This window comes from Nannobrachium achirus (genome assembly GCF_963921795.1).
Source record: "Nannobrachium achirus genome assembly, chromosome: 13".
NCBI lineage: Eukaryota > Metazoa > Chordata > Actinopteri > Myctophiformes > Myctophidae > Nannobrachium > Nannobrachium achirus.
This window is the reverse complement of record NC_137833.1, coordinates 46,115,373-46,143,167: the sequence shown is the minus strand read 5'-3', so window position 1 is coordinate 46,143,167 and position 27,795 is coordinate 46,115,373. Positions and strand designations below refer to the sequence as shown.

At 43.4% G+C, this 27,795-nt stretch overlaps 1 protein-coding gene across 2 annotated transcripts in view; it reads left to right on the top strand.

Annotated features, from left to right (window-relative positions):
• mapk8a (mitogen-activated protein kinase 8a) overlaps window positions 1-27,795 on the top strand; it is a 36,880-nt gene that overhangs the window by 3,055 nt on the left and 6,030 nt on the right. For both annotated transcript variants that reach the window (XM_080740379.1, XM_080740380.1), the window contains exons 2-8: window positions 6,089-6,261; window positions 8,067-8,196; window positions 8,932-8,990; window positions 9,301-9,439; window positions 16,810-16,975; window positions 20,397-20,468; window positions 22,622-22,804. In XM_080740379.1, coding sequence (XP_080596505.1) covers window positions 6,089-6,261; window positions 8,067-8,196; window positions 8,932-8,990; window positions 9,301-9,439; window positions 16,810-16,975; window positions 20,397-20,468; window positions 22,622-22,804 — 922 coding nt within the window. The remainder of the gene's footprint in view (window positions 1-6,088; window positions 6,262-8,066; window positions 8,197-8,931; window positions 8,991-9,300; window positions 9,440-16,809; window positions 16,976-20,396; window positions 20,469-22,621; window positions 22,805-27,795) is intronic.

The window sequence follows — 27,795 nt, the reverse complement described above, 5'->3', positions numbered from 1 at the left end:
AGACAGGTCAACACTAGTACTACTTACTGATGCTGTACTATAACACAGGACTATTAAAAGGTCAACACTATTACAAGGTACTGATGCTTTACTATAACACAGTAGGACTATAGGTCAACACTAGTACTACTAATGCTGTATTATAACACAGTAGGACTGTTAGGTCAACACTATATTACTTCTAATGCTGAGAGTAAAGGGTAAAATGACATCACTCCAGACTTCTGAAAGCATTACATCGAATTCGAGTTCGGAAATTTGCACGGCGGAAAGTCGTGTTCGGAGATACTATGGACAGGCCTTAAAGGGGAAATATATTGTGATTTAAAACACGTAGACCAGGCGTCTAGATTTCTCCTAGATCAGTGGTTCTCAACCCCAAATAATTGAACAAACAAACAAAAAAAGATTGTAACATTTGTAAGTCTTTGGTATTTCTTTTTCCTTTGAAACCTTGGAAAAGGAGTTTTCATTGTGATACAGATAATAATAGGAGCTGAACACATACTATGCCAGCTGATCCAAACTGCTTAAACCCCTGTATTCCGAGGTGGAAAAACTCTTGCGGAAAATATAGCAGATCTACAGTGCTTACAACTAGTAAGAAGCCTCATGTCTTGACCAGTGATGTATATCGGACCAGTTACCCATATATGGAGACCCCTGGTACCCATATATGCTGATCCATGTACTGTGTATGGAGATATGCTGTGGGACCCCAAACATGCTTACTCATTTATTCGTTATGTGAAAATCCTATGACTTCTATCACATCTGACATCATACATACAATCCCTTTTATGCCCTTACATGGAGATCCTTTAGGGCGAGGTTGCGCCATGTCTTGGCCAGTGATGTATATCGGACCAGTTAACCATACATGGAGACCCCTGGTACCCATATATGGAGATCCATGTATTGTATATGGAGATATGCTGTGAGACCCCAAACATGCTTACTCAGCTATTTATTTCTATCACATCTGACATCATACGTAGAATCCCTTTTATGCCCATACATGGAGATCCCTGTCTGAACGAGCCACACAGATATGGGCTGTCTTCCTCCATATATGGGCATTCCCATATGAAGTCCTGTTAGATATGGGCTTAATATTGAAGACATCAGGGATCTCCATATATGGGTATAAAAGTCATTCTGTTAGAGTGATTCCCATGACATCACAGTGACACAGTGATGTCAAAGCGTGATGTCAAGACAGACAGACAGACTGACCGACAGAGTAAGCTTGTGCCGTCTCACATACCAAACTGCGACCTTCGGTCACAACAAGGCTCTGTTTTCAGCGAAGATATAAGAGTGAAAACAGAAAAAGACACGTAGTATATAGAGCCCTGAGGGACTCCGCTCAACAACGGTATATTAGGTTTAAAAGCGGTTCAGATAAACATGCTCTGGGAAAGAGAATGCACGCGGCCCACCCATCTGACCACTTAACACGGCAGCCTTTCTTTAGGGTCACGGAGAGGTTGAGAACCACTGATCTAGATCTGGTTGTTGTTCTTTCTGCCCCCCTTCTGAATAGGGATGGGATGTTATGAAAATGTCATATCACGATTATTGTGACAAAAGAAAATCATGATTTAAGATATTGCGATAATCAACATCCATTATCCTGGGGTGGAACATTTGCCCAAAAAATAGCCAAACTACAAGCTCACAACGCGCCGTGAGCTTGTAGATCGGCTATTTTTTGGCAAAGACATTTGATAGAGTGAAAAAAAGACAGTATCAACTTGATCAAGTAGTAGTATATTAATAAGTACCTTTTACCAATTATAGAGGGTTTAAGTGGTACCGGATGTGCAGCTCAGCAAATAAAAGGTCAATTGATCCCAGTGCGATAAATTAAATCTTCACGATACGATTATCATGAGTGTTTTTTATCACAATAAATGATAATATCGCTTATGGTCCCATCCCTAACAGGAAAGCTTTAACACTGTGGTTTTCAACCCTTTTCATGTCAAGGACCATTATTTGTTCGGCTTTTGAGCCACGGACCACCTTCTGATGAGATTTAGCCTCTCAGACCCAAAACTTTGAATATTGTGTTGTTTTCACATTTCCATGCTGTATTGAGGCGGTAGGTGAGAAAACAGGCAAACGTTGATCAAATCTTCTACATTCTCTAATTTTGTAGAGTGACTTCTTAATTTAGTAATGCAGATGTTTAACAATAATTTTACTCCTGAAGGCATTTGACTTGACATTAAACCAAATGGACCCGTAAGGGTTTCATTTTATGCTCTCAAGAGTTAAAGATCTATAAGGGTCCATTTGGCTACCAACTCTCCATCATTTAGCTGGGGACCACCTGGAACCCCCTCAAGGACCACTGGTGGTCCCTGGACCCCCACTGCTTTAACAGACCGTGTTTGGTGATGGCTTGTTTACTGCATCCCCCTGTAAATCCATGAGGCAGGGTGCGCACCACACTTTATCGGCATCACTACTCAGAGTGTTCCACGTCTTTTCATACAGAACGTTTTGATGCTGTTGCACCCGCCTAATATTATGCACCGAGCACACCAACTAGTTGTTATATAACCATGGAGTATTATGAATATATAGCCTATTGTCGCTGTTGGGTTAGAAACCTCATATCTCCTAACTGTTTCTTCTTTTTTATGAAGCGAAAGCCTGTGGGTTTTTAGGAATATTTAACCAATACTATTAGCAGGCACTTGTGACTAAATGATAACTACATTAGATTGATGCAGAACACAGGCTTATTTTCTCAATTTCCTGAAGAGTATGAACAGTTTTGGACATACAAGGTTCCCGCCCGACTGCCCACCATTATGACTGAATAGAAACAGAGATTGATATAGGGTGCGTTCGAAAATGCTCACTCAGCGCACTGGTGTGTCATCTCGTCGTTCGTTTATTCGGTGCACTTGGTGCATTGTCGTTCGAAAATCCAGTGCGCTGCGCACCGGGTGTGCTGAGTGCGCGCATTAACCAACCCTACTCAGAAGTTTGGGTTTGACGGTGTGCTGCGTCAATGCTGTGTTTTGATTGGCTGATTTTCATGATTTTCGTCAAAATGCACCATTTGCCGATTGGTCCTTTGGGCTTTATTACACACACATCAATGTGTAAACTAACAGCATAATCACCTTTTAATAGTAATGTTATGTCAGCAACTGCTTCTTTTCAGAAGGTTTTCCTTTAGAGTTAAAAAGCGCACCGCTGCCCCTTAGCTGGTCGTTCGTATAAATAAGCCACACTGAGTGCACTCTACAACGTCACCGCCCACTGCAGTCACTACACTGAGCACACCCCCGGTGCGTATATCCGAACGCACCCATAATTACTGGGATGGGTTCACCTATAGGTATCAAAGAAGAGGGGGTGGCCCTCATGTTGACATTGCGAGACCCCCCTCCTGACCACCATGCTAACACAGTGATCTAAACCAGTGGTTCTCAACCTGTGGGTCAGGACCCACAGGGGGTTCCACAAATTATTTTGGAGGGTCCCCAGATGATTAACTTAATGTGCAACATTGTTTTCTCTCTCAACAGTAAACAAACCAACATGAAGTTTAAGTGTATAGAGGGTATCTGCACATTTCTAAAGTGACAATTTAAGGGCTTTTTAATACCTCTAAAATGACAAATTAAACATTGGCCAAATTGCCAAATATTAGAGGCGAAAATATGATTATTTTGGGGGTCGCGGCCTGAAAAGGTTGTGAACCTCTGATATAAATGACAGCGTCTACACTTAATGCGTTATGATCCGTAACGTGTGTCCACTTATAGTGTAGTGTAGTGCGGTGGTTCTCAAAGTGGGGTTCGGCAAAAGTAGTTAAGAGCATCTCAATCATTTTAACTACTTTACCCGTTTATATGTTGGCTATTCAAAAATAGCAGATGTAAGCTCACAGTATGTCACTTCTGCTATTTCCGAGCTTTTGGGAAGATTATGTTTTTTTTTTTAACAAATCTTTTCTTCTGGGGGTCCCTGCACAAAGCATTTTCAGATGGGCCAAATATATATCAATTTGGGGGTCCTTGGCAGGAAAAAGATTCACCCCTAGTGTGGTGTAGTGTGTCTATTTTGACGTCGGAGGAGCAGAAGGGGAACGCTGACACGCTTCACTGTGGCAAGTCATTCCGTTCCTCATATGGACTGTGTTTGGTAAGCGAGACAGAGAGATAGATGATGGCGAGTCGCGATTATTATATGGTTGCTTACATAAAGCTTTGTTTGGCTTCCTGAAAGGGGAAGGCGGCGAAGATGAGACGACCGTAGTCATTTGTTTAATTCTTTAAGGGCCGGTCATATGGAAAGTGTGTAGTGGGCTGTTAAAACAGTGTAGCGAGAAACATTACCATTGAATATAGCAAATGTAATAGCCGGGTAATTGTGCATAATGCATAGAAAACGTAAAAATCGCCAGTGTCAATACTTATTCACTCTTAGTTGCGAGGCAATGTCGCGTGACGAAAAAAAGACGATCTACAAGCTTGCAGCTTATTGATCATTGGTTCTCAAAGTGTGTGTGTGTGTGCTTGTACATCTGCTATTGGAAACCTTTGAATAATTTTGATAAAATCTTTAACATAAATCTTCCCTTCTGAGGGTCCAAACACATGTCAATTTGGAGGTCCTTGGCATGAAAACCACCGGCATAGGAAAGCGTAATATCGTCGGCGTCAATACTTATTCACACTTCATTGCGTGAGCCAATGTCGCGTGACAAAAGAAATAGCCGATCTACCGGTCATTCAATCGAAATGAGCATCTCTTGCTTGGTGTTCTTATCTGGAACCCCTGCCCTCCCTCCCTCCCGGTGTAACTTTGACCCACTTACACATGTGCCTGTGTGGAAGTCCTGCCTGCGGGAACAGGGCCTGGACTCTGGGCCGAGGTCCAGAAAACTCTAGCAAGCGGTCAGTCAGTCAGTCAGTCAGGCACACGGGGCTATAGGAGACTTCACCAGCAGGGCTTTTGGTTTCCAATGTGAGCCTCGTGTTTCATATGATGGACTAGTAGAGATCAGCGGGCGCCCGGCCCCGCTGATGATGATAGCGTTGCTGTCGCGCAGAAACCTTGTATCTCCATCCTATTCAAATTCGTTGTTTGTTTTCTTCTGTACATTAAGACCATTACACATTAAGTCACACTACAGCGTCACACAAAAGCGCCAAAGGTAGCAGATCTGCACGCTCGAATTGGCTGCTTTTGAATATGAATCCTGAAAAGTGACGGTTTGGGACAAGTGAGGTTTCTTTCCACCCGATGGAGACGATATCAAATCTTCCATCCCATGGCTGGTTTGCTGAGTTGGTCGCGGCCGTGGGGGGGATCTGTTCTGCAGCGCTCGCCTGAAGTGTGAATTTCAGCAGCAGTCTCTTCTTAACCCCCTCGTTTTAAACACGTTCTCAGGACCAGTATGGCATGGGAATCACCAAGGGAGTAGGGATGGGACGATATGAACATTTCATATCACGATTATTGTGACAAAAGAAATCGCGATTTACGATATTATCGCGCTAATCAAAATCCATTATCCTGGGGCAGAACATTTGCCAAAAAATAGCAGATCTACAAAACGCGACGCGTTGTGAGCTTGTAGATCGGCAATTTTTTGGCAAAGAGATTTGTTAGAGAGTGAAAAAAAAACTGTATCAAGTACATATATTATAAGTACCGTAAGTTTTACCAATTATAGAGGGTTTAAATGGTACCGGATATCATGCAGCTCGGCAAATGAAAGGTGAATTGATCAAATGCATGACGATATCACGATAAATGTAATCTCCACGATACGATTAGCGTGAGTGTTTTTCATCACGATAAACGATAATATCGCGTATCGTCCCATCCCTACAAGGGATGCCTCGTCATTTGACCGGGATTCCCGGGACGCGAGTTTGATAAGAGCGTGATTAGTCGTTAATGTTTCACTTTTTCTTGACTGCCGTATGAAAATGTGCAGCACGAGTCATAATATTAAAAAAGGATCTGTGTGTGTGTGTGTGTGTGTGTGTGTGTGCGTGTGTGCATGCGTGTGTGTGCGTGTGTCCATCTTCGTCCCTTGTCCCCCACGCAGAGACAGACATTTTTGGATGCGCAGAAAGCAGTGATTGAAGACCTCGCCGCCATGAACAAGAACAAAAGAGAACGGGAGTTCTACAGCATCGACGTCGGGGACTCCACGTTCACGGTGCTGAAGCGCTACCAGAACCTCAGGCCCATCGGCTCCGGAGCACAGGGAATCGTCTGGTGAGCGAGCCGCACGCAGCACCCTCATCCATATTCCAGTCCTCATTTCCATGCCAAAATAATATGCGACATTGTTTACCGCGCCTCTGCACAGCATCGGGGGGATTCATGCTAATATGAATATCTCATTGCATTACTTTTTAACCCATTCAAACCGGGTACAGATTATTACGCATTATTTTATGCTTTAACTATTAAAAAAATTGCAGATATACAAGCTCACAGCGCGGCACAATAAATCATTTTTGCAAATCTTGCAAAAAAACGAAAAACCTATGTTTCTATGTCAGTGGTGCTCAAACCTTTTCATGTCAAGGACCCCCAAAATTACATGTATTTGGCCGCGGACCCCCATCTCAAAACATGTTGTTCCAGAGACCACCCAGAAGCAGAATTTGAGTTACAAATGTTCGCTCTAAAAATACTCATATCCAAAGATTTGCACACATTTCCAATAATAGCAGATCTACAACCTCGCTGCGCGGCACTCGGTGCTGCGCTGTGTGAGCTTGTATATCTGCTATTTTTCAATAGTTAAAGCATTCAATAATTCTAGGCCTGAATTGGTTAAGCAATTACACATTTTGCTTTGCACCGTTTGATATGCAAAAAAGTCACGTTATGCATTTTGGGGAGCGAGAGTGAGTCAGGTTTTTAATGGCTGCGTAGAAGCGATGACCTTTTTCTGAATTTACCTACTATCTGTTCTGGCTGTATATCATTTGCCTTTTCCACTGAATTATTATGTAAGCAGTGAGTAGCCTTGGGAACCAACCGTTCCGGAGCTGTGCTGGGCCCACAGGTCAGGAGCCTCTCTCCCCTGGCTGTTTCTGTAGTGTGATGCAGCTTGATGTTCAAGCACAGCCCCTGGACATGATTCTACAATAGTCTGAATCCAAGCCCTGATGCTGTGTGCCAAGTAGGGAGGGAGTCACTGGGTCCCGTTTTGATAGTCTGTGGTATGACCTTGATAGCCTGGCGTTGATCATACTAATTCCTCACTGCGTATCGGATATTAGTCTGGACTCGCGAGCAGAATTTTCATTTCCAAGGGGTGGGTTAAAAAAATTCTCTGGACACGATTGGTTAGACCAGACCAATGCTGGTCCCTGATTGGCCCCCCAAATTTTGGGGGAGAGGAAATGGATTTACAATCAGCCAGTAGCTATGCCCCTCCCAAAAAGCTTTTGTCCAATGCTAGCTTAGAATAACTTCCTGCTTGCCAAGGTTTGCCTTGGCAACAGCCTTGGCAAGCTGCCAGTTGCTAAGCTAGCATTGGAAAAAAGCTTTTAAGGGAGGGGCATAGCTACTGGCTAATTGAGCAGGGCCAGACCCATATTCGCCAAGGGCAAGTTTTTTTTTTGCCCAGGCGGATTGGTCTGGTTCCAGGCTAGTATGACTCCGCCCGGGGATCAAACCCGGACCTCCACGTCTCAGGGCGGACACTTTAACCACAAGGTCACTGAGCTGCTACCAGAAACATTACTGCGGATTATTTATCAGAAAATGTCATCGTATGAATATCTACGTGAAAGCACTCCTCCCACAATATTGTCAATAATATCGAGGTATTTGGTAATCAAAAATATGGGGATATTAGATTTGATTGGCATCGCCCAGCCCATACTTGCGTAAGAGTTGACATTTTTAAATGTCAAAAGTATTATCTTATTGTCTCTATGTTTCATGGTTATGTCATCATCATGAAGCCATTGTGGAGCAGTGGAACTGTAAAATGCATACGGCGTGGTCTCCATTACTGTACTCCTGCATTTCCTACATTCTCTGTCCCTTTCTTTCTCCAGCTCTGCATACGACCACAATCTTGAAAGAAATGTCGCCATCAAGAAGCTGAGTCGGCCTTTCCAGAATCAGACCCACGCCAAGAGGGCGTACAGAGAACTAGTACTTATGAAATGTGTCAATCATAAAAATGTACGTTGGGTAAAACTGCTCCGCTGACACAGAACTAGTATTTCTTTTCGTCGCTGTCGGGCAGAAACCATGTATCTCCGTGTTTCAATATATCGTCACTGTCGGGTAGAAACCTCGTATCTCCAAGTTTCACATGTGTACGTTCTTTCGCAAAGTAAAGCCCTGCTTCATCATACAAGGCCGTCGCACAAAAGTAGTGAAAACAGCCGATCTACAACCACACAACGCCTCGCGAGTGTGCTGGTAGATCGGCTGTTTTCACTAGTGTAGATCATTTTTTAAATGATAAATACAAAACAAACTGTTTTGGACATACAAGGTTTCCACCCGACAACGACGATATGTTATTTATTTTTTTCACTTCATCATAAGAATCATCAGAATGTCGCACAAAAGTAAATGTTTTTAATATCTTTTTAATAATAGTCATAAAAACTGTTTTGGATGAAGATGTTTTCGCCCGACAGCAGCAATCTATGAAATGTGTTCAATTAGAAAAAACAAAAAACAAATGTATTTCAGCCCTATGTACTTCTTTGTAAGACAAATAGCGAAAAATAGCCAATCTACAAGCTACCGCCTTGTTGTGAGCTTTAACATTTTAAGATGCTAACACCACAGATTCAGTATGTTTATGTACATACAATGTGTACGATTAATCATGACTAATTATTACATTGTATGAACAAATCATAACGACATAATTATTCTGATGCATGTCTTGTGTTTCCACAGATTATCGGTCTATTAAATGTATTTACCCCACAAAAAACATTAGAAGAATTTCAAGATGTGTAAGTAACTCTTTTGTCAGCGAGCGTGTGTGTGTGTGTGTGTGCGTGCGTGTGTGCGTGTTTGTGTGTGTGTGTGTGTGTGTTTTTCCGTGTGTGTGCGTGTGCATGTGTGAGTGTGTGTGTGTGTGTGCATGCGTGCCTCTCCCTGTGTACATTCTTCTGCTTGTGTTTCTGTTTGAGAAAATATGCACATATTAAAACAAAAGTGCTGTCAGTGTGTGCGCGTGCATTCATATGCATTGTGTGTGTGTGTGTGTGTGTGTGTGTGTGTGTGCGTGTGCGTGTGCGTGTGTGTGTGTGTGTGTTCCAGATACATAGTGATGGAGCTGATGGATGCCAACCTGTGCCAGGTGATTCAGATGGAGCTGGACCATGAGAGGCTGTCCTACCTGCTGTACCAGATGCTGTGTGGCATCAAGCACCTGCACGCTGCGGGCATCATTCACAGGGTAGGGCAAGGTTCCCCAATTAGTTTTCCCCAAGGGCCGAATTATGTCTAGGGTACCAAGCCGAGGGCCACAACATTGCAGGGGGCGACGGTGGCGTTCCCGCTACTCCAGCGACAGTTTTCGTCGTTGTCGGGTGAAAATCTTGTATGTCCCAAACTGTTAGTTTTGAATTCATCATTTTAAAAATGATTTAAACTAGTGAAAACAGCCGATCTACAAGCACACAACGCCTCGCGGTGCGAGGCGTTGTGTGCTTGTAGATCTGCTGTTTTCACTACTTTTGTGCGACGGCCTTGTATGATTTGCGAAAGAGCGTACACATTTGGAGATACGAGATTTCCACCCGACAACGGCGATATACTAGTGTTGTTGCTGCTCTTATACCACCATTATTACTGGGGTTGGTGTGGGCCAGGCAGTAGCCCCCCGCGGGCCGCCTATTGGGGAACCCTGGGGTAGGGCATCATTCACAGGGTAGGGCATCATTCACAGGGTAGGGCATCATTCACAGGGTAGGGCATCGTTCACAGGGTAGGGCATCATTTACAGGGTAGGGCATCATTTACAGGGTAGGGCATCATTTACAGGGTAGGGCATCATTTACAGGGTAGGGCATCATTCACAGGGTAGGGCATCATTTACAGGGTAGGGCATCATTTACAGGGTAGGGCATCATTTACAGGGTAGGGCATCATTCACAGGGTAGGGCATCATTTACAGGGTAGGGCATCATTTACAGGGTAGGGCATCATTTACAGGGTAGGGCATCATTCACAGGGTAGGGCATCATTTACAGGGTAGGGCATCATTTACAGGGTAGGGCATCATTTACAGGGTAGGGCATCATTTACAGGGTAGGGCATCATTTACAGGGTAGGGCATCATTCACAGGGTAGGGCATCATTCACAGGGTAGGGCCTAGGGATGGGACGATTCGAAAATTTCGTATCACGATTATTGTGACCAAAGAAATCGTGATTTACGATATTATCGCGATAATCAAAATATCCCCAACATCCATTATCCTGGGGCAGAACATTTGCCACATAATTGCCGATCTACAAGCTTGTAGATCTGCATCAGGTGTGATCTGCTATTTTTTGGCAAAGAGATTTGGTAGAGAGTGAAAAAAGACTGTTTTAAGTTCTGTACATATATTATAAGTACGTTTTACCAACAGAGGGTTTAAACGGTACCGGATATGCAGCTCGGCAAATAAAAGGTGAATTGATCCCAGTGCATGACGGAGGACGATTTCACGATAAATTAAATCTCCATGATACGATTATCATGAGTGTTTTTTTCACGATAAAGGATAATATTGCTTATTGTCCCATCCTTAGTAGGGCCTCATTCACAGGGTAGGGCAACATTCACAGGGTAGGCATTAAAAAATCTAAAATAGAGATGCCAGCTAGAAAATGGTTTATAAATGTACGGTTGCAGAACAGAAAACACCTATCGATAACGTGTCACATCACATGGTTGTGGTGGACAGAGATGCACTCAGCGTTGGTCTGAAATCAGATTAATTTGCAAAGATTGCATGAAATAACTGAATCTGAGGTTAATGTGAACACAAGGGCTGGCAATAATTGCCATCCCCCCTGAGACCCCAAATGACTCCCCCCCGATCTCCAGATCATAAGGCATCACAATGCAACGCGTTATGCGCTTGTAGATCGGTTATTCTCTACTGCATGACACCATGTACAACCAGTATAATAGGTCCTAATTGGTTTAAATGCCCTTGCACACAGAGTTTGTATTTGTCAATTATTTTCGAAGTCGTAGGTGTGCAAGAGGTCATAGAGAAGTACATGTCTGTTTAAAATGTTTCTAAGACTCAAGGGCCTTTATACTGTAAAACTGCTTTGGCATTTGAGACTATAGTGAAAGGGTAGCCAGTCCACTGGAATGACAACACCTAACTAGCTTAGAAGAGTGAGAAGAAAAGTGTATTCTTACAGATGAAACCACAAAGTGAATCCTGATGGCAAACTAGAAAAACGTGCTTCTCGGAGCTCCTCCAGTCAATCTTAGCCAATCAGGATGCAATATGGAAAATCGGACAGGTCCATCTTGATGACTATAGAGATAATGTGTAGCCTCGCGATTTACACAATGTCAGATCTGTAGTTTGCCTCCTGGTGGCGCTATAACGGGGCAATGTGAAGAATTTGGGGCAGAGTTTCTGCTCTGGGCTCCAGGGAGTGTTTCACGCCGATAGGTCCTACGGTGTACACACACGGACGGACGGACGGACGGACGGACGGACCTGCCGACATACAGGGGGGAAAAAATAGTCTCGCCCACGGTTTCGGCCTGGCGGGGAGACAATTAAACCAATGTACTTGTCATGTTATTATTTTGGCTCTCAGTAAAACAAGCACCTGGAGCTGCATGATTCATTACATGACTCACACTCTACCTGCAGGCAACACAGCACATATCGTCGCTGTCGGGTGGAAACCTTGTATGTCCAAAACCGTTAGTTTTGTATTTATCATTTTAAAAATGATCTAAACCAGTGAAAATAGCCGATCTACAAGCACACACCGCCTCGCACCGTGAGGCGTTGTGTGCTTGTAGATCTGCTGTTTTCACTAGTCTTGTGCGACGGTTTTGTATAGTGAAGCAGGGCTTTGCTTTACCAAAAAACATACACATTTGAAACTTGGAGTTAATAGGTTTCTGCGCGACAGTGACGATATGTAAATTCAGTACATCAACACAAGCAGGTCAGACGTTCCTTGCAGCAGCACTCGCTACAACAAACATGTTCCATTTAAAGTATCTGAGGGCCCACGCTTTGATGAAGAACTAAATTCAATTAGCAGTGACGGGGGCTCCAGGCAAAGCTGAACTTTTGGGCCCCCTCCACTCACTCCCCAAACAAACCCTTCCCTTGCTACGTGATGGGAACCCATGCTAGGGTAGCATACTTTGTATAAAACAATTGTATTGTCCTTGACATTTTCATATCAAGGTCTCCCCATCCCTTTCGGCCTGGCGGAGACAATAACCAAGTCTATCAGGTTAACAAGTAGCGTGACAGTTTCCTACATAACACAGGAATTAAGCGGCGACAATGTGGTTTTGGGTCATAATAGGTGAACATGCGACACGTTGCAAGCTTGTAGATCGTCTATTTTCGATGAAGAGATTTAGTGTAGGGGGGGAGGAGTGGGTGTAAGAAGTATAGACCCCCGGTCAACAAAATATCTAGGACAGGGGTTTTCAACAGGGGGTCCGGGACCCCTATACATTAACCGCTTGAACCCTATCGCGTCCATATTCTGAGAACTTTAGCCAAGAGCTTGAGCTTGTAGATCAGCTATTTTTGGCAAAGAGCTTTGGTGTAGAGGGGAAAAAGAGCAGACTAAGTACAGAGTGAAAGGTCAAGTTTATTAAGAATTGACAGTTCAAGTGGTTAAATATCTGAATACACACATTGACATGAATCCAAAATACACTGATGATTGTGCCTGTCAAACGATTACACTATTATGGAATCTTTGAAGAGGTTGTGGCGGTCCCTGCTTCATCTCTCTCTCAACTAAGGGGTCCCTGGCCGGATCTAGGATTTAAGTGGTTAAACTCCTCCGTACCTCTCATCTGACCTGCTGTGGTTAGAGATAAAAACAGGGGAACTCTAATTAGCAGTCTCATCACGATATTCTCCCGTGGATGAACTCACTTCAAAGATATACATGTTAACCGCATCATCATGTTGGCTTAAGGACCCATTTAATGAGCCGTATAATAATTAACTTCTCCCTTTGCAGCATATCTTTGGAATTAACACCGCTCACCGCAAGCGCGCTGGCGGTGAGCACTGGAGAACTATAGGGGGGTTTCCTCACCTCTATTCGATGAAATAGAAACCCACAAATAATACAGGGGTCTTCAACAGGGGGTCCTCAAAGTTAATACAGGGGGAGGTCACCAAATCATTTTTTTTCTTCTTTTTTTGTTTTACATTAACCCGGAATGTCATGAAGCTATCTATAAACCCTATGAAAAAATCGTTGAAGACCCCCGTCCTACTAAATCAGTGGTTCCCAAACGTTTTAGCTCGAGACCCAAAAGAGAAATTAGACATTTGCCAGGAACCCCATAGTGAAACTAGCAGATCGGCTATTTTCACTACTTCTTAATTATTATTATTATATATTTTTTATTTGTTAATGGAATTTCTTAGATGTATTTGTTTGTTTGTTCAAAAATGTAAATAAAAGAAATTAGATATTTTTTGGTAAGGACATAATCAAGAGGAAAAAAAATCTCCATAATGAGCATAAAGGGACACAAACAGACTTATACAGAGATCTCCATATGGGCATAAATGGACACAGACAAACATATGGTCAAAACGGGTCCTATGACAACAGGTATGGGACCGTTCGTCCCACCGGCCTCAAAATTGGCACACGCGTTGTGCCTGTGCCTGGCCTCGACCCGATCCGATATGCGGTTTTCCGGAACCGGCGCAAAAGGTTCGGAATCTCCGTATGTGGAGCTGATGTCTGACATCAGGGTTTTCCGGAACCGGCACTGTGTCTGCAGCACAGTACAAGGCACAGACAGATACTCTAATAGACCCCCAGGTGTGGTTATTGCGACCATCAGGTCGCAAGTTACTATGAAAAGCTCCACCGGCTGTCCGTCCGCCTGTCAGTCACGTCACACTTTTGCCCCTACTCTATCTCTGGCATCGATGCCCTATAATTTGATTTCTCACATGGCCCTCTTCTAGGGCCACCATCAGGCCGATTTTTGCAAAACACATTTTTGGACACAGTATCTCTAAAGTCATGTCATCAACTTTGATCTGTCCCATTTCCCATATTCAATCCTGGTTGCCTACGATTGCCTTCTAAAGTTTGTGTATGCGACGTGCCGGTCGCTTATCTCTCGATTAGGGAGTCTTACTGGTAATATGCAAATATGTCTTCCCTGTATGTCTTTTTTTTGGTTTATTCTTTGGAGTCAAAAGGCCCAGTCAAAGAACACTGCTTTAGTGACACGATAAAATCCTCCCCTCCTCCTTTTGACCATACAGCAACAGCTGTGGGTGTGGCTAACTTCAGCTGGCTAACCACCCAACTGAAAGCCAGGTACAGTATTATACTTAATGAACAGGCGGGTGTGGCCACATAAAAACAGAATTGTAACACTTTGTGTACACCTTTTTTTGAGTTTCAAGTCGAGCTACGCCCAAATATGGACTGTTTCCCATGTGCTTTCACACAGACATAATGGTTGATCATGAACTCCATCAACGACAAACGTTGTGGTTTTGCTCGGTGTTCAGTGTTGCTCCCTCCTTTTGCGGTGCTGCCGAAGGCCTGACTTGTATGCTCTAAACGTGCAATTAATATGAAATCAAGTTAATGGTGTTATGGACACGCGGGTCGCGGCTGTTTTTGTATTTCGTTCTACATAATGACATCATAATGCAATGACATCATATACTGTCGCGTGTAACTGTCCTTTATAATGAGTTGTTCAATAAACAAAACATCCTTTTGCTACTTTTAATGCGACAGCTTGCACAGTATCTTATACCTGTTTCCTAGATAATTACTGTAGTTTGTCACATTGTTTGACGGTGGTGCTGGTGTGGGAAATGTTACGATGGACGGTACATCTGAGAGGATCACCAAAGACACCCTATGCTGTTGTCGCAGTAGAACACAAGGTGTACTGCTTTGGAGGGGGAACGAGCTACAGTGATCAGATCGAAGTGCACATCTTCAACACAGTGTCTTTACTGTGGAGGAAGTTGCCCCCAGTGAAGGGAAGTGAAGGTCCCCTTGAAGTTCATTCCTGGATCCGGGGACGCACAGCAATACTGATAGCAGATTGCATCTACATCTGGGGAGGTCGTTCTGACTGCAACCTGCTCTATGCATTTGATGTCGACTCCCACAGATGGTTCAAGCCCGAGGTTTCTGGGACCGTTCCAGAGGCGAGGTGCTACCACTCAGCCTGTGTCCTGAAGTGGGTCATGTATATCTATGGAGGACATAGATATACCAAGTGGACTGGAGAATACACCAATGACATGTACATGTTGGACACCACTAGAATGGTCTGGTCTTTAAGTAATATCAGAGGCACTCCTCCACCTGTTTCAGAATTGCACTCTGCCACCATCATCGGGACAAAGATGTTTGTATTCGGAGGCTATGGAGACTATGGGCCTGGGTGTCTTTGCTCCTCCAACAACATCAGAGTGTTTGACACAGAGACCAACTTCTGGCTGAGCACTCCTTCCACAATGCCTCTCCTAGAACCACGCTGTGGCCATTCAGCCTTTGTCTACAACGGAGAGCTGTACATATATGGTGGCTACTTATTTGGTATGAGCCAGTCCTCCTTCAATGATCTGTGGAAACTCAACCCAGGGACCTTCACCTGGAAGGAGGTGGAACTCAACGGAAACGGCCCTCCTCGGGGGTATACAGCGTGTTGTTGCATGGTGGGAGATCGTATCTTCCTCTTTGGAAGATCAAACTACTCACTCCCTGAGGAACTGTACATCTTAGATTTACATCCAACACTGAAGACGTTATGCAAGCTAGCAGTTATTCAGTACGGCGTGGAGCAGAACGAACTCCCACATGACATCAGGTGGGAACTGGCAGCCATGGCCAGGGGCACAGATGGCATTCATAAAGCGAGGGGGTCCACACAACTCTCCGCGCGCAAAATGTAGAGTTTTTCATTTTTTTGGGGGGTATTTTTTCTGGTCTTTTAAAAAAAAAGAAAAGGTGATATAATGATTTATTGGGAGAAACAAAGCACGTTTGTTAAATCAGACATTAAGCACCCACTACAGCAGGGGTATTCAACAAAATTCTGTCAGCCACATTGTCAGAAACCCAAGGTGCCGGGGGCTAATCCCCCACCCCGCCCCTGTTCATGTAAAAGTGCTTAATTTCTGTGCAACAACTGTAAACATGTTTTCTTGTATATATTAATGTAGGCACTGGCGAAGGTCCCAGGACCGAAACGTTTGCTTTTGTTATTTTGCACTGAGCACCTGAACACTATGCGCTAAAAATAAAATAAATGATACTTAAGTCTCAGTCTAAGGAGTATTCCTTAAGTATATATGCAGTGAGCGAGTCCTCTACCAGCCTTCCTTCATTTACTCCAGACCTCCGCACCTGCAGCTAAACCAAGACAAAGGACAAACAAGGGCGCAGCAGTTTTCTCTAAAGTTCTATATTGATGTAGGAAAATAAAGTGGGATTTTTTTACGTGACCCATGAAAATGTGTCCGTGACCGTGACCCACACAAATGGGTCCCCGACCCACAGTTTGGGAACCGCTGTACTAAAGTGCCATTCCTCCTCCAGGACCTGAAGCCCAGTAACATCGTGGTGAAGTCGGACTGCACGCTGAAGATCCTGGACTTTGGCCTGGCGCGGACCGCCGCCACGGGGCTGCTGATGACCCCGTACGTGGTGACGCGCTACTACCGAGCCCCAGAGGTCATCCTGGGCATGGGCTACCAGGCCAACGGTCAGTATGTCTGCCTGTCTGGCTGTCTGGCTGGCTGGCTGGCTGGCAGGTGTAGATTTAATTAGGGATGGGACGATAAGAACATTTCATATCACGATTATTGTGACAGACAAAATCACGATTTACGATATTATCGTGATAATCAAAATCCATTATTCTGGGGCGGAACATTTGCCACGCGTTGCGACGCATTGTGAGCTTGTAGATCGGCTATTTTTTCGGCAAAGACATTTGATAGAGATTGATAAAAAGACTGTATCAAGTACGTATATTATAAGTACCTTTTACCAATTATAGAGGGTTTAAGTGGTACCGGATATGCAGCTCAGCAAATAAAAGGTGATCCCGGTGCATGATGGAGGACGATGTCACGATTATCATGAGCGTTTTTTTATCACGATAAACGATAGTATCGCTTATCGTCCCATCCTGTAGATATAGCATTAAAATGCTGTATATGTCACTGGTAGGTAGTGTTGATTTTGACGGCAGGTCTTCCTCTTGCTTCATGCTCTGAAAACGAGCGCGGTCCGCCCATCTGTGGACCGCGTGGGTGGGAGAACTATGCTGCAGTAAAGTGATGTGTTTGGGTTCAAACAAAATGAAAAATTAAAGCTCTATTATTCCGTTTGTTCAGTAACAGGGGGTCTCCCGGTCTCTCCAGCTCTCTAGTAAACAGAAATTAATGAAACGTTAAATTGAGTTTAATCCGATTAAGAGAGAAAGATCATTTATCAACTTCAATTGGTTCCAGTTTTGTCTGCTCATTGTTTTTGTTTCATCACTTCCAATTTCACATGTTTGTCCTCTATCCTGTGTGAGTTCTCTCACCTGATTGGATGAAATTGATATCCCTGATCTGATTTCTTTTTCTCTCTCCTCCTGTTTACTAAAAAGATGGAGAGATGGGGAGACGTAACAGACTGAACAATACTCTAATAATCTACAGCAATGATTACTATCAGAATAGGGGGCCTGTCACCTAAAGGGTTACTGTCACTTTAAGAATCATCTTAAAAAAACAAGTTAATATTTTTATGATGTCATTGTGGGGATGCGCAATTATAAGCCAATCAAGTTAATTGTCTGTATAGCCTGACTGTATGACTACTTACTGTACTGGTCAGCTGTTGTTGGGGGGCGAGGGGCAGATTACACTGTGACATGAGCTTCAGACTGTTTCAGACCGTTTTCAGAGAAGCTCATGTCACAGTGTAATCTGCCCCTCAACCCCTTTAGGTGACAGTACCCCTTTAAGAAAACAAAAGCCCTCACTAACCCTGACCCTCGCTTACAGCACCTTTAATCTACTTCAGTTACATTACATTCCGACCACAAATCCATAATGCAGACACAGCAGTGAAAATAGGTTTGCTCCACATATGATATTCTTAAGTGGCATGGTGCATAAGTGGATTTGGTTGTTATGAGATTATTGCTTTCCTAAACTAACCCCTTCTAACTGGATGCTCTGTCTTCTTCTCAACTCGTACATGGTAAAATCCTGTGTTAATGTACCTCCAAAGAGTGCGTAAATGGAACCAAATGGACCCTTTCGGGTCCATTTGGTTCCATTTGTGCACTCTTTGGAATTGAAGGAGCGCTAGACAATATTCAGCCACTAGAGGCTGCTCTTTTTACAAAACCTCTGTCGCATAAGGTTGGTTATTTCCTTGTTATCTCCATAAGGCAGCAAAGGCAATATAGTCTGCAACATGACGTGGTTGGCTGCCTTACAAGATTATATTTAGGGTAAAAATGTAAAATTATATTACCTGAAAACAGATGGATAATGGCTGCCATCAGAGATAATAAACAAACCAGTAATTCTGCAGTTTGGACATCCCGAACCAAATTATTCAAAATGATGATTTCACAATTCATAGCGTACTTTTATTTCACACCTTTTGTCAACGGCCGTGGATGTATTATGTCCTTGTTTCGGTGAAAATGTCCATAAACCCTTTGACATGGAGGATTTTACGGTGTACTTCTCTCTTTTGTTCACGTCGTTTTTCCCCGCCGCGCTAGTGGACATATGGTCAGTGGGCTGCATACTGGCCGAAATGGTTCGCCATAAAATCCTTTTCCCGGGAAGGGACTGTATCCTTGCATCATTCTTCTCTAATCCTAACGCTTCTTTTATTTATACGTTACCTTGTTAACATTCCTCTGTTGAAATGCTGTGCTGGTTCAAAAATCTTGCGCTTTGCATTTGGCAACGGCGCAAGAAGAGACCCGTCAGATCTTTTCCTCTCCTCTGGATAGCAATCAATTCTTGGCACGGCGGGGCAACAGAAAACGCTCGCCAGGTTTTTTTTTCCAGGCAATCACTACTAACTAAAAGAGGTCAATATAATACTCCTCCTTCAAGAGCCGGTTTTGGGACGGTCATGGGCTATGATCTTTCTGCAACAAGTCATCGTTCATCTTCATTTTTAGCCCCCCTCCTCCTCCTTCCCACCCCCCACCCCACCAAGTCCCGTGGGGGGAAATCTTCCTTCCTCACGTCTGACATAAGCCTGCCTCCGGCTGCTGCTGCTGCTGCTGCTGCATGCTGTCCGCTCTCACTTTTCATCATTTCTTTTGGCTCTTTTTGACTACTTTCAGAACCGAGTGAATTATGCTGTGCCATCTAATGCAGGGGTCTTCAGCAGGGGGTCCGGGACCCCTGGGGGAGGTCCTCTGAATTAGGGGGGGCTGCCATATTTTTGTGTGATAGGAACTCATTTTGTTTTACATAAACCTCTTGAACCCTGCAAGTTCTTTAAGTATTGAGGGTTTCAGTGGTTAACTGAAAATTCAAAATACATAACTTAACATGAATCCGACACAACGCTACTCGATGATAGTGCTGTCAAGCAAGTCTGTGAAGCTATTCATGAAATCTGCAAGTACAAATTGTACAAATGTAGTGGGGGTCCCTGCTTCATCTCTCTCAGCTAAGGGGTCCTTGGCCTCCAAAACATTTTAAGACCCCAGCCCAGGTCTAATGTATTTCACGGGTTCTGGATATGATTACACATGCTATGCCCTACGGTTTTCTGATTCTCAGATCCTAAATCCGTGCCCTGCTCAGGAACAGAAAGTGCTATACTAATAGATATAGCAAAAAGAAATAGCTGATCTACAAGCATCCGACGTGTTGCCATGCGAAAACGCTTTCTCCTTTTTTCTTTCAGGTTATTTTTATGACATAACCTCAAGGTGGTTCTGGGTAGGGTTAACTCTTTGTAGTTCCAAAAGAGCCGTTTTTTCTCATCCACTCCATTTCTTTGTTGTGTTTCTTTTTAGTGTGTTTGACATTGTATTTATTTCATTTTGTGTGTGGTTCTTGCATGCTCTCCCCTCCTCCTCCTGCCATCATCATCATCATCTTCATCCTCATCGTCGTCCCCCCTCCCGGGCGGGGGTCCTGCAGTGGACGTATGGTCAGTGGGGTGCATTGTGGCCGAGATGATCCGGGGGAGTGTGTTGTTCCCCGGCACTGATCGTATCCTTCTCCCCCCTCCTCCCCCAGTGGCGTCAGTTCAGCCAAAGCTAAGGTATGGCAACATCACACCAGTCATGTTGCCATACCATACCATACCCTCCCTCCCTCCGCTGTCAGTCACTTCATCCTGGGTGAAGCCATCCACCGCCACACCCCCACCCACCACACCCTCTCCCAGTGGTGGAAAAAGTACTCACAATTTTTACTTGAGTAAAAGTAGTAAATGCTGCAATATGGAAATACTCTGTTACAAGTAAAAGTCTGGAATTCAACATGTATTTGACTAAATAGTAGGCTACAAAAGTATTGGCACCAAATGTACTTAAAGTACCAAAAGTAAAAGTAGTCCTTATGCCGAATGTCCCATATCAAGTTTTCAAATGTATGAGAATCTTTTGAAAATAGCACAATTTACAATCTACAATTTTACAATGCGACGCATTGTGAGCTTGTAGATCTAGATGTATATATAGCTGAAGTGAGTAATGCATGTTTTGTAATAATAATCCAAATCTACAAAGTAACTATCAACTAAAGTCTTCAAATAATTCTAGTGGAGTAAAAGTGCAATATTTGCCTATTAGATATAGTGGAGTAAAAGAGGTGGAAATTGGAAGTACTCCAGTAAAGTTAAAGTACCTCAAAAGTGTATTTAAGTACAGTACTTGAGTAAATGTACTTAGTTACTTTACACCACTGCTCCCCACCCTTTTCAGTTGCCATCCCCAGAGTTCGCATCGATCACTTCGCTCCCCCAGGGACGTGCAGAGAATGCTAGAGAGGCAGGGTCTGACATTTTTAAAAGGGCCTTTTGGTGAAAATATCGAAAATAGCAGACCTCACAACACGCTGCGACGCGTTGTGAGCTTGAGGGGTCGGCTATTTTCGATGCTTGATTTCTACACAGACAGGGCAATTCTTTCAACATGAGATGCAAGTTCAGGAGAGTTTGGACTAGGCAATTCTCTTGAAAGCTGCCTTCAGGTATTTGCATTTTTTTTCACCGTAGTAAAAACTGCATTCATGGTCTGGAGAGGGCACTTTTTTTACAGATGAATAAAAGGACAGGGGCTCAAGCCCCCTTTGATGTCTATGTGAGCACGTGCCTGCGTTCCACCATTCCTACCGGCTTACAACCAGTCTCCCCTCCCCCTCCCACCCCTGTGCTGCCCCCATATCACTTTAGACCAGGGGTTCTCAAACCTTTTTAGGCCGTGACTCCCAAAATAAACACATTTGAACTGGGGACCCCCACCCTGACAAGCACTCGGAATTGTAGGTATTAATTTAATGTGACTGGGTTCCACTGATAAATATTGTGAAAATAGCTGATCTACATGCTGAGCATGCTACAGCCTCACAGCCTCACACATACTACAGCCTCACACAAAAGCATCCAAAGCAGCAGGCGTTTCGAGCTTGAAGATCTGCTACTTTTGCTGCAATTGAATCCTGAAAAGTTACAGTTTCTGACAAAATGAGGTTTCACCCGATTGGATATCAAACTGGGGGGTCCTTGAAAATGAAATAGATTCGTCCAAAATGTCGTATTCACTAAGAAAAGTTATGGATTGTAGCTAAGTGGTTTTCTTTGTTTGCGGATGAGAAGCCATGAATGCACGTACAGCAGGGTTCCCCAATTAGTTTTCCCCAAGGGCCGAATCATGTCTAGGGTACCAAGCCGAGGGCCACAACATTGCAGGGGGCGACGGAGGGCGTTCCCGCTACTCCAGCGACAGTTCAGATATCGTCGTTGTCGGGTGAAAATCTTGTATGTCCAAAACCGTTCGTTTGGCATTTATCATTTAAGAAATGATTTAAACTAGTGAAAACAGCCGATCTACAAGACACAACGCCTCGCGGTGCGAGGCGTTGTGTGCTTGTAGATCTGCTGTTTTCACTACTTTTGTGCAACGGCCTTGTATGACTTGCGAAAGAACGTACACATTTGGAGATACAAGATTTCCACCCGACAACGACGATATACTAGTGTTGTTGCTGCTCTTATACCACCATTATTACTGGGGTTGATGTGGGCCAGACAGTAGCCCCCCGCGGGCCGCCTATTGGGGAACCCTGACGTACAGTGTGTGTGCACTGTGCTGCAGTGTCCATGTGCTACCGTATATGTTTCCCTAACACCCGGGCGTCAGACATCGACCAGTGGAACAAAGTGATAGAGCAGCTGGGCACTCCATCCCAGGAGTTCCTCATGAAGCTCAACCAATCGGTGAGGACGTACGTGGAGAACAGGCCGCGCTACGCCGGCTACACCTTCGAGAAGCTCTTCCCCGACGTCCTCTTCCCCGCCGACTCCGAACACAACAAGCTGAAAGGTATAGTAGTTGTTTTCTCTCTCAATTTTTGACAAATGCAGTGATGAATTTTACTTAAAGGGGGCCTGTCACCTAAAGGGTTACTGACACTTTAAGAATCATCTTAAAAAACAAGTTAATATTTTTATGATGTCATTGTGGGGATGCGCGATTATAAGCCAATCAAATGAATTGTCTGTATAGCCTGACTGTATGACTACTTACTGTACTGGTCAGCTGTTGTTGGGCAGATTACACTGAGACAGTTTCAGACTGTTTCAGTATGTGAGAGACCACATGACCTACTGTATCATACTATTATAATTTCGGGGCGTGACAGCGGACCTTTAAGTAAAAGTATAAATACTGTAATGTAGAAATACTCTGTTAGAAGTAAAAGTCCGGAATTCAAAATGTAAATGAGTAAAAGTATGAAAGTGTTGGCATCAAAATGTACTTAAAGTGCCAAAAGTAAAAGTACAAAATGTTTGAAAATAGCAGATCTACAAGCTCACAACACGTCACGATGTGTTGTGAGCTTGTAGTTCGGCTATTTTCAAATAGCTAAGCTAGGGCTAAAGTGGTTTAAAGGAGTAGTTCACCCCCAAAATGACTTTTTTTTTCCTATTGATTACTCAGGCCATGGAGAGTAGAGTTCAATAATATTTTTTGGTTTTTGTCACATTCCTAAGACAAAATTTTGATTCGAGTAAATTTACCCCCATTGATTCCGGATGGTGACCCGTTTCGAAACGGGTCACCATCCGGAATCAATGGGGGTAAATTTATTGTTATCACATTTTAGTCTTAGGAATGTGACAAAAAACAAAAAATATTATTGAACTCTACTCTCCATGGCCTGAGTAATCAATAGAAAAAAAGTCATTTTGGGGGTGAACTACTCCTTTAAGTATGTTTTATTATAAAACATACTTAGCCTATATATTATAATGTATATCTGCAAAGTAACAAGTAACTAAAGTTTTCAAATAAATGTAGTGGAGTAAAAGTACAATATTTGGTTACGAGATGTAGTGCAGTACACATACATAATACACAGAGAGAGAGAGAGAGAGAGAGAGAGAGAGAGAGAGAGAGAGAGAGAGAGAGAGAGAGAGAGAGAGAGAGATAGAGAGAGAGAGAGAGAGAGAGAGGGATGGATAGATACACACACATATACAGTGTATCTAACATATCAGTGACAAAAGGTGTTATGTATGTATGTATGTATGTATGTATGTATGTATGTATGTATGTATGTGTATGTTACAGTACAGGCATGGGTTTCCCCCATCTCCCCAGCTAAGCCAACCCTGTGTACATACCATGTGCTGTATATATCGAGCGCGGGTTTTAGGTGAAACAAGCGTGCTGATATATCTCTGAAAATGCTGGGTGATAATGTGTTCGTCACATAATAAGTACCCATAACCTTATTGATTGACAAAGACCACGAGAAGATTTGCATTTTATTCAACACTCTCGAGCCCCATGGGAGTTAGTCTTTCCAGTGCTCCGCCATCTTGTCTCCACTAGCCCGTGATAAATAGCTCACGTATCGAGTTTTTTTTTTTTTTTCTTTTCAGCAGAAATCAATTTCAGTAAAATGATTTACTTCCCCTGGTTGGTTGAAATCTGTGAAAACGCAGCCCCAGGTCCATAGATTACAATTACCGGTATATACAATTATAATGTACAGTCCAGTTAGTTAGTGCAGTGGTTCTCGGTGGATTCTGGGTTCCATTAGGGGGTTCAAAATTGACCCTTACAAGACCCTTACAAGTCTAACTCTGACCATTGGTCCATTTGGTTCCATTTGTACATTGTCAGGGTTAAGGGGAGACCTTGACATTTAAAAGTTTGAGAACCGCTGATTTAGTGGACACTCTTATCCAGAAGTGTAAAATGAAAGTAAACATAACTGTAGTCAAAGAACTGCTAGGCAAGCCACGACATTAGTAGAGTTCAGAGAGAACAATGTAGTGTGTCAAAGAAACCAGGATATCCTACCAGGTAGAGTTCTCAAATTCTGCCCGAACCCGACCCGACATTTAGGGTAGGGTATGGCCTAAAATGTATGCTAATTAGTAGGGCCGGGCCAGGCCTCAGGCTCAATGAAAACAGAAAAGATTATTTTCTATTATTTATATTACTTTTACTCTGTGATAGAATTCTTAAATTCTTACCGAACACTACCCGACCAACCCAACGTTTTCGGGCTGGGTAGGGCCGGGTCTTGGGCCGGCCCATGTTAGGGCCCAGTAGGGCCAGGCCTTAGTTTTCAGGCCCGTTGAGAACTCAACTACCAGTTAAACAATGAACCTATAGCATCTGTCTAAATGAGGAGCTTTCAGACGGCGGCGGAAAATTAGGAACAGTAATGAGGGACTCCCTCAGTCTAGTCCCCCTGGAATTTCGCCAGCGGATTTGACACAAAAACACTTAATGTCATGTTAATCTATTGGCGCACCTCGCTATGTCATTCGCCCCCTTCCACTCTCCGTTTTGGTTCCTTTGGGCTCTGAAGAATTCTGTCAATTCAATTTTCAGGATTCAAATTCAAACATAGCAAAAGTAGCTGATCGACGTGCTCAAAACGTGCCGTTTCTGAGGGAATCTTGCTGAGCTCGGCAGCCACAGCTCTGTAGGTTGAGCAGAGGTCGCTCGCCGGGTCAGTTTAGCCCGCCTTAGCTGCACACCGATTGGTCGCTCTGACGTGTAAGCCCACGGGGAAGACTGGTCCGCTGCCACGGCACCTCGGGGTTGTATGACCGCCGACCAACCAGAACAAGCTTAATACCCTCTCTGTCCTTTTATCACCCCCTCTTATCCAGGTCAAATAAAGGCTGGGAATGTATAGTTTAATATGCAATAAGATTTTATACACAGTGGGCCCTATTTTCGTCCAGGCCTTATCCCACTTCCCTAAACTTCTTTGCCTTTTTTTTTTCTTTTTTTTACTATTTTGTAAAACATTTTATAATACTTCAAATAGACGATCTACATTGATCAGCTTGCAGATCAGCTATTTGAACTATTAAAAAAATGTTTTTCAAAATAGTTAAAAAAAAGCAAAAGAATTTTAAGGCATGGGCGAAAATAGGGCCCAATACTATATGTAGTGACCCTGCTTCATCTCTCTCTCAGCTAAGGGGTCCTTGGGCTGGACAACGTTGAAGACCCCTGTCTTAAAGGAGTAGTTCACCCCCAAAATGACTTTTTTTCTATTGATTAGTCATGCCATGGAGACTAGAGTTCAATAATATTTTTTGGTTTTTGTCACATTCCTAAGACAAAAATGTGATAACAATACATTTACCCCCATTCATCCGGAATGAATGGGGGTAAATTTACTCGAATCAAATTTTTGTCTTAGGAATGTGACAAAAACCAAAAAATATTATTGAACTCTAGTCTCCATGGCGTGACTAATCAATAGAAAAAAAGTCATTTTGGGGGTGAACTACTCCTTTAAGGCATTGGTTCTCATCCCCAGATGTTTACCTAAATATTAACATTGTTTTCTCCCTCAACAGTAAGGCTGGCAACACACTACAAGATAATCGGGCCCGACTGAATCGGGTAGAATTAAACACTACAGGATCATTTTTTCAGATTATCTGGCCAGATAATCTAAACGGGCTCACACTAGCCGCTTTGAACAGTCGGGCGCACCGCACGCTACAGGATTCTATCCAGATTGAGTCGGGCTCGAACACAGCAATAATAAATAATATAATGAATACAAGATGCCACGGGATTCTGAGCGCTGTACTTTGCAACACGCACGCACACGCACATACAAACACATGACGTTATCCACTGACTCAACACACAACACCGCCTCACGCAACGAAAAAAAAAAGAAGCTTCAATATGGAAGTTGTGTCCTATTTTGACGATAATATGAGTTCTCTTTGACACGTTTAATGTACATCCAACTCTGACATCCCCTCTCCTGCGTTAAAGTGCTGCTTCGTCCTTCTCATGGTGCCTGATTTATGATTAGTCGTATGACTGTGTAGCGCACCCAGAACAAGATCTACAAGACCAAACGGTGTCTCTACAAGCCACGTTGTAGGCTTGTAGATCAGGATGGGCGTGTACTTTTAGAGATGGGATTTATGGTTCTTTGAAGTGAGCCGGATCTCTGGGATCTGTTCCAAAGAGCCGTTCAAAAGACTGGCTCATTAGTTACTTTGTAGATTTTTGATTATAATTACAAATAACTTCAACCCTATATACATTTATTTCTGCCATATATAGGTAGGCCTACATACCTGCCATTTGAAAATTGCCGATCTACAAGCTCACATTGCAACGCATTGTGAGCTTGTAGATCAGCTAATTTCAAAAGATTTTTCTATATTTTATTATTAATATTGATTAATTAATTAATTTATATTAAATCTGTGAAACAGGACATTCTGCCTACTTTCTACTATTGGTACTCTGTAGGCTACTTAAATGAAATGTTGAATGGTACCAATACGTTTGTACTTTTACTCAAGTATATTAACATTCCAAAAAACCTCTACTTGTGGCAGAGTATTTCCACATTCCCACCACTGTTCATTAGAAAGGAACGGCTCCCTACTGTGAACCGGATCCCATCGTTCATTTCAAAGAGCCGTTCAAAATACTCGATTCGTTCGCGAACGTCCCACCTACTTCCAAGGGACGCAGCTGGTCGCAGTCTTTCTTCTGTTTGTTTGATATGCGCTGCCGTTGAGTTTTAATTTAAATCCCAATCATTCATTATACAACCTGATGGACGCTATGAAAAGTGTGTCTGTGTGCGGGCACGCGTGTGTGTGTGTGTGTATGAGTGAGTGAGTGAGAGGCAGAGGGAGAGGTGGAGAGAAAAAAAAGAGATGGATATCTGTCACTCAGCTCAGAGACTTGCGTCTATCAGCGGCTGCTGCTGCTCTTCCAGTCATCCAGACAGTACTGATCCAGGAAAATATCAAACATGTTTGAAAAGAGTCGGGCTACCCCCGATCGTCCTCCGA